General features: G+C 43.9%; 1 protein-coding gene across 1 annotated transcript; it reads left to right on the top strand.

Moving 5' to 3' along the window:
• The first annotated feature begins 519 nt into the window (after positions 1–519).
• mafba (MAF bZIP transcription factor Ba) lies at positions 520–4,295 on the top strand. Its single transcript, XM_075476909.1, has one exon. It carries the CDS (start codon positions 974–976, stop codon positions 2,195–2,197), a length of 1,224 nt encoding a protein of 407 aa, XP_075333024.1. The 5' UTR covers positions 520–973; the 3' UTR covers positions 2,198–4,295.
• The last annotated feature ends 3,824 nt before the right edge of the window (positions 4,296–8,119 follow it).

Here is an 8,119-nt window from a genome sequence, read left to right as displayed (position 1 = left end):
GCAAGGTGAAATGACTGGCGTATCTTGCTTATTGTTAGAGTCAAAGTGTGTTAGAAATCAAGATGAAAAATTGCCCTCACGAAAATGCAAAAACTGCCCAGTTTACCTGAACGTTTGGTTCAATTGGCTGTTATGCCACGAAAGTGCTATTAGCGACATTTATCTGAGCTTATAACACTGAAGCCTGCAGCTCGTTCACATTAATCTCATTGAGATCGGAAACTGCCACGAGTGAAGAACGGGAGCGGCGCGCTGCGAATGTCTGAAGTGAAGTGAAGGCATTTCTCTCCCCTTTACCTCCCACCTTCTGTTTAAGGGAAGTCGGTCAGCTGACTGTCTATAGCTGTCAAGCCCGAATTGTGCGCCCTCCTCTCTTCTGTTCTCCTCCTCCTCTTTCTCTTCCTCCGTTTCAGGGCAAAATCCCGCTCCGATTGGAGCGCTGTGAGCCACAGATCCACCCTTTCTGTCCGACGTCACGGTGCGCTATAAACATAAAGCTGACTGGCTCTGAGCGCAGTCTGCTGGATACCAGATAGTGGAGAGAGAGAGGCGAGCCTTTGAATCTCTGCGGTGCAGAGCTGGAAAAGCTGCTTCTCAGCGAAAATCAGACGCCCTATTTACCCTGCTTTATTTTTTTTTTAGTTCCTTTTATTTTCCTGGAGAAAAAAGGGACTTACGACCAAGAAGTTGCAACGTGGACTGGTGCCCGTCTCAGAGAGCAAACGTGGTATTTCTTCTATTATTACTATTTATGTTGACTTTTTTTGTGAATACACCTCTGCTGAAAGGACTGAGGTTTAACTTTTGCACTGAGGCGCACTCCTTTCTACCTCTTGCCTAGCCTCTGCCAGATTATCCCAGCAGAAGTAGGCTATATGACGCAAACCGTGTGCAGAGCAGTAGACTGAAAGTTTTCTTCCAGAACTTTTTTTTTTTTCGTTTTCCTTTTTTCCCACCAATCACACGGTGTTTCATGCTACAGCAAGTCAGTGCAGAGCGGTGGAGGAGCCAAAAGAACTATTGCATGAAACAAGAAAGGAGACAAGAGACGCTGGTTAACAAGTCAGTTTTTGCGACGTTCGCTAGTACCGTTGCCCATCTGCAAAAGAGTCGCGACAACAACATGAGTGCAGAGCTGAGCATGGGCCCGGAGCTACCCAGCAGCCCTCTGGCTCTGGAATATGTCAACGATTTTGATCTGATGAAGTTTGACGTGAAGAAGGAAGGTCTGGCCGGGTTGGATCGCAACGGGGTGCGCCAGTGTAACCGTCTCCAACCTCAAGGCTCCGTATCCTCCACCCCTATCAGTACACCCTGCAGCTCAGTGCCCTCCTCACCCAGCTTCAGTCCCACGGAGCAGAAACACCACCTAGAGGAGCTGTACTGGATGCCGAACAACGGGTACCATCAGCAGTTGGACCCGCAGACGCTAAGTCTGACCCCTGAGGACGCAGTGGAGGCCTTGATTGGAACCACGGCTCACGGCCACCCTCCGCCTCCGCATGTCCAACAACAGCTGCAGCAGCAAGGCGCTTTTGAGGGCTACAGGGGCCCGCACCACCACAGCCATCACGGCCACAGCCAGCAACACCATCACCCATATGCGGGGGGCATGCAGCACCACGCCGACGAGCTGTCCGGACACCCCGGCGGACACAGTCACCCACACAACCAGCATCACCATCACCACAGCCAAGACCCCGACAGCCCATCCCCGGTTTCCCCAGAGTCTCATCAGTCACTTCACCATCACCGCCACCACCATCACCACCACCCGCACGGCCACCTGAGCCAGTCGGCGGCGCACCACGGCTCCGGGGGCGGGCTGAACGTGGAGGACCGCTTCTCCGACGACCAGTTGGTGTCCATGTCGGTGAGGGAGCTCAACAGACACCTGCGGGGCTTCACCAAGGACGAGGTCATCCGTCTCAAGCAGAAGAGGAGGACCCTGAAGAACCGGGGATACGCTCAGTCCTGCAGGTTCAAGCGCGTGCAGCAGAAACACGTGCTGGAAAACGAGAAGACGCAGCTGATCAACCAGGTGGAGCAGCTGAAGGCGGAGATCAGCCGGCTGGCGAGGGAGAGGGACGCCTACAAACTCAAGTGCGAGAAACTGACGGGGTCAGGGGCCAATAACGGGTTCCGCGAGGCTGGCTCAACCAGTGACAACCCCTCATCGCCAGAGTTTTTCATGTGAGTTGTCGCAGCCTTTTCTTGTGAAATCCCTCACAACAAACTCTCCCCTTCCACCCCCGCCTTTCCTTTCTCCACAACTGACTGACTTTGTTGATGAACAAACGATAATAATTCACACTTCCCATACTGTTTGATTATCCTAATAACGGTAACAATTGTATTCATATTAGAGGAATAATCCATCGAATGTTATTCTCATATATAATCATCTCCCCCATCCACGTGTCAACTGAGATACAAAGAGCAAAGTAGAGCGTCGGAACAGCCGCAGCATCTTTGTAGGTTAGTTGCTTGTAGAGAAGAGACTTTTCTTCTTCAAAGAGGAGGATCGGCTGATGAACTCTTCTTCTCTCTTGAGGCTTCAGCTTTCAAATCACCTGTAAGTAGTGTGGGATGGCTTCGAGGCAGTTTGTCTTGAAATTTTGTTCTCCAAAATGATGGCATTGTTATGAAACAAGGCAGGCCTGGCCTCACAGCCTATAACACACGAGACTCACATTCGACAAGTGGGCCCGCGATCTGAGAACATATCCAAAAGCGGGACTCCACTTTATGCAAATTTAACTTTTGTCTGCTAACCCGTCATGGGAGGGGGGACATTTTATGCAACATCTCATTGATTTATTGCCTGCTTGGTTATATTCGAATATATATTGAAACAAACAAACAAAAAAAATCTGCATTAAATATTAATCCTGCATGCTGGACATGTACGGTAATAATTTCTATTTTGTACTTTCATCTTCTCGTGTATATTATGAGCATGTTGTTGATCTGCGCTTCTCCATAGTTTTTTGGGCGTTTAGAGAATTGCAGCTGGGACAGAACAGCAGGACTGCCGGTGAAGTATCATATGGTGTGGGTTTCTTTTGGCTTGTAAATATTATTCAACCGCAAAACTGCACAACAAGATTGAGGAGGCTGGTTTGAACTTCTTTCTTTGTGTTGTGTTTTTATTTCATTTATTATTCGTAACGATTTTTTTTGTATCATTTCGTGGATCTTGATTGAAAGAGGAATGCTTTTTTTTTTTTTTAAAGAAAGAAAAAGTTGCATTGAAATACAACAAACCGTGTGTCGAGTGCACTTTTGGATGTTGATTTGCAGGTTTTCATTTTGACTTTTGTGCAGACCTCCCTCCAGGAAGACATACTATGATATTATATGATAATGATATTCAAGAAAGGTCTCAGTGTGAAGTTTTAGCCAAAAGTTTGGAAGCATGTTGTGTGGAGGAGACGGACATGTGGACACAAGATGATTGGCGTCGACGTAGGAAGGCGAAGATTCTACACCACGTTTTGATCTCGTATTCCCTTTTAATTCAGCTTAACAGATTTAGAAAAGTGCCGTCTGCATTTGCATTAACACTTGACGAAAGGCATTTGACTCGTACAAAACCACATACCTCTCATTCCGTTTGACAGCCACCTGTAGCATGTTTTCACTGCGGGCCTACACCATTCACGAGTTCTATTTGAACAACACTTAGAAAGAAAAAAACCTGCAACAACTTACATGTCAGAGAATTTAATGTAGAGTGAATATTTAGATAACACACATGTTTTGATACAAAGTTTGACTAATGTTCTATGTTTTCCTGATTTTTTTTCTGCCGGTCAGTAAAAAAGGGGATTCAGGTTGTGCAAACTCTCAAAATGAAAACATTTCCTCTGTTATGTAATACTTTTTTTTGGTCTGTTTTATTATTATTTGATGATTCTGGTTCTGCTGGCCAGATGCATAGTTAAAGTTTTTATTTTAATGATTTAAATTAAAGTGTCTGATCATATCGATTAAGCATGGTGCTTGCATTGAAACTGTCGTTGAGAAGTCATGCATTTAACAATCTTTGGTTTGTTGATTCAACTGTGTTGAAATCGAACTGAAACTGCAGCAGCGGGTTGTTGTTTTGTTTTCACCAATTCCATGTACTTATCGATGATGGGGATCAATTTTCAATCCTGTTTATATAAATAATAGTAACACTTAAATTTGAACTGTTCCATTCAGGCTGGTTTCTGTTTTGTCCTTTTGTTGTTGTTTTTGGAAAAAAAAATTGTTTCCTATTTTGCTTATTAAAGTCATTGAAATGGCAACAGTGACCTCTCTTCTTTTTTTTTTCCTGCCTTCCACAGGGAAGATCTCTGATAGGTGGAGAAATCTGCCCATGCAATGTGTAGTTTTAACAGCGAATTAGCGGTAATTAAAACTCCTTAGACAGGACCAAAAATAAAAAGGCCACAACATTAGCTCAACAGCAGGGACATTATTCTCTCTCATAAGACCTCTCTTGCACCGACTTCCAAACTGTTTACATTTAATTTCTCCTTGGTCTTTATTATATTTTCGGACTTACAAATGATGTGGAAACTTTGGCTTAAAGAGTGCAGGCCTGCAGTGATTAGATCACCGGGTCTGGCAGTTTATGTGCCGCTGCAGGGAGATTCCTAGACGTGCTGCTCTGCTGGCATGCTGACTTCTGCAGAAACCCCGCCGTCACAGTAAAAGGAGATCTTTGACCTTGCAACACACCGGAGAAGATATAAAACACTCGGATTTACATTAAGTGGTCAAATTATTTTCAGCTTCGCCAGATGACTTTTAAGACAGCTGGCTTCATAGTCCGACCCAGTTGCAGATTGCGCTGAGCCGGAGCTCAGATTTAGAGTCTTCTTGGTGTGATTTTTTTATTTATTGAATTTGGGGTTCATGGAATTATCTTACTTTTCTCACCGAAAACATGCGCACAAAAGTAGGCTATCTAATCATTATAATTCTTTTTCTATTTTAACAATTTAAAAAAAACAAAAAAAAAAACAACAACAACAGACATTTGTGATTTCTATACGCAATCTTTCTTCAGTCAGCCAGCCCCGATAGTAGAACAACAGAAGCAGAAGACGAAGGGAGTAAGTGTTGATCTGGTCTTGGTCTAGAGTTTCTGGTGTCAGAACATTATCTGCCCCGTGTCTGCACATTCTCAAGGACAAAACCGCTAGGCACAGAATCAACCAATGAGACCCAAGCAAGGCAAGTCTAGTTTACATTCTCCCTCCCTCCTCTCTGGACAGCCGCTGCAGCCCGAGGGCACGAGTGCAGCTGGGGTGAAGCAGGAGAAAGCGGCCAGGCCGTGATAATAACCCAAAATAACAAAAACATGTGTTTAGGGTGATCCTTGTCAGCTTCGTCTTCAGATTGCATATTGAAGCAGCGGCGTGAGTGAGCCAGATACACACAAGGGGACGACAGGATATGTGTGTTTTGTACAGTATCACATGGTGTATTATGACTCCAGAACTCAACACACATGTAAAAACTCAGCTGGATGCACAGAAAGGGGAAGATATAACAATAAACTCATTACTGAGTTTATTAAACTCCTACTGACACCTTCTGAATGATGAATCTCTGATAAGAAATGGGATATTTGAGGAAAAGTTGAAAGTGATAATGTTGTTACAATCTAACACAAGAAAGCAAACTAAATGTTTGTTTTGACATCGTACAGTGCAAACAGATTGCATCACAAGTTACCTGTGAGTATCATCCTGGTAAAAAGACGTCATGATTAGAAATTCTTGTCTGATTCTTACCCCCAGAAACTGATATTTGGGAATGTTGGGAATGTTTTTAAGAGCCGATCAATGTGTAACACTTTGCAGAGAAAAGGGTAAAATACCAGAGGAGGAAAAAGGCAGAGCCTCAAAGTGTAACACAGCATCAGCCTCTGCTCAGCGGAAGAGCCAAGGACACAGTGACCAGGCGTACTGTAATGATTTTAGTCTCCAATCACACGTTCACACCCCCCACAGAGATCCTATCTGCATTCAGCCTGCTCTGCCAGCTTCCACCTTCAGCTGCTTCAGCAGCAGCAGCAGCAGCAGCAGCAGCAGCAGAGTCCTGGGACAGCAGCCTCACACTCGGCCTGCTTCTGTTCAGCGCCTCGACCTCTCAACACTCTTAGACTCTATACAACTACACCAGCTTCTGTAAACTTTTAGGAGAGCCTTCAAAGCCTCTGAGGTGTGCACACGTCTGCCTCTTCTTTACAATCAGAGTCGACACAACAAACTCATTGGTATCATTAATCATTTGAAAGAACGTACAGCGACCTCTTCATTTCACCTTATTTTTTCCACTGTGTAAGCTTGTGTTGCTGTTTTTTAATCACCACCAGCATGATTTGAGTTCTGTGTGTGATGTCGTGTTGTTTTAACTGCATTTTGACAAAATTCCATTTCGATATGCTCATACAAGGAGGCACACCAGCAGTTCATTTACTTTCACTGAAAGTGATTCCCCTGCTACTCTCAATCACAGTGATTTCCTGGGGAATTAAAACAGGCTTTCTCAAGGGACACACACTCTCTCTCTCTCACACACACACACACACACACACACACAGAAGCACACGAAGAGAGCAATAACAATTTACTGAAAGGGTTTTTCAGGTTTATATATGTTTATTGACCAGCAAACACAATGATAGGAAATTAAAGAAAAACATTGTTCTAGTCAGTTTGTCTGTTATGTATTTTATAATGTTAACTTTGCTAACACTCAATGGTATTTTAAATATTTGATTGCATTTTCAAAATATACACGCTTTTCAATAGGTGTGTGTCTGTGTGTGTGTGTGTGTGTGTGTGTGTGTTCCAAAATGGCTGCGAAAATCTGACAGTTTTCAGTGCATTGGATATAAGTCACTAGCATTCAGTCTTTGACATCTTCTCCTTATCCCTCCTTCATTTAGCTCTCTATCCGTCACTTCATCTTCAATCCTTTGTCGAGGTCGGCCAAGTCTGGAGAGTTCAGATGGCGACAACATCTGTTAGTCATCTCCAGTCTGTCACACCCTATATGAATAAATACAAAAACACATTCTTAAATAACACAAACACTGACATCATCCCCCCCAACGACAAAGCCCTCATAGAATGGTGCGTGTGGACACAGATACACTTCCTTTTTTTATGAAGCCATTGTTGCATGCTGCTACACATGCATAGACAAAAATATAATCCCACATATGAAAGGCACAGAAGATTTAACATAGCCCAACACTTGACAATCCCTTTGCAATGGTAACTTTATAATTGTATGTCCATGCTATGCTGTATACAACCTCAATTCCCCAAAAATTAGGATGCTGCATGAAATGAAAAAAGTTGCTCACGTTGCACTTTATGGCAGCAACAAGTGTCAAAAAAGCTGGGAAAAGGCCAAGTTCATTACTGTGTAGCATCCATTCTTCCTCTAACAACAGTCTGTAAACACCTGCGAACTAAGGAGACCAGCTGCTGGATCTTTAGGGGAGGAATGTTCTGATCTTTGTTGTGTTTTGTGTTGGTCCAAATGTTTTCAGTTGGTGAAAGGTCTGAACTGCAGACAAGTCAGTCTAACACTCAGACTATTCTACTACCAAGCCATGTTGCTGTAATAGATGCAGTATGTGATTTAGCATTGTCTTGCTGAAATCTATGAGGCCTTCTCTGAAAGAAAACGTTGTCTGGATGGGAGCATATGTTGCCAAAACAGTTACTTTATTCAGCTAACTTCCTCCACCATAGCCTCTTTTTGTGATGAATTTGTACATTCATGGTCACAACCAGTCAATGGTCTGCATGACGGATTCCTATGGCCATGGCCGCAGTGAGTCGATGAAAGTGACCCATGTGTACATCTCTGCTTCTCGGATGTGAAACCCAATTCCGTGTGGGATTGATCAATGACCGGCCACTGCGGGCACAAGACCAGAAGGAGAAGATGAGAGAAGACACAGAGCGGTTAGTGATACCAGTGAACCATCAACTTCTATTGTAGACAGGATGCTCTATAGTAAGTGTTAAAGTCCAGGTGTAAAGACCATTTGTCAGCAGGGTATGTAAGAGGAATGTGCTGAGCTTCAAGCAGTGCTTTA

Source organism: Odontesthes bonariensis, chromosome 10 (assembly GCF_027942865.1).
Source record: "Odontesthes bonariensis isolate fOdoBon6 chromosome 10, fOdoBon6.hap1, whole genome shotgun sequence".
Taxonomy (NCBI): Eukaryota; Metazoa; Chordata; class Actinopteri; order Atheriniformes; family Atherinopsidae; genus Odontesthes; species Odontesthes bonariensis.
The sequence above is the reverse complement of the archived record's forward strand: the minus strand, read 5'-3'. Positions and strand labels throughout refer to the sequence as shown.

Bases quoted from the DNA above. Each gene is read 5' to 3' on its own strand.
- mafba (XM_075476909.1), top strand. From the start codon at position 974: ATGCTACAGCAAGTCAGTGCAGAGCGGTGGAGGAGCCAAAAGAACTAT.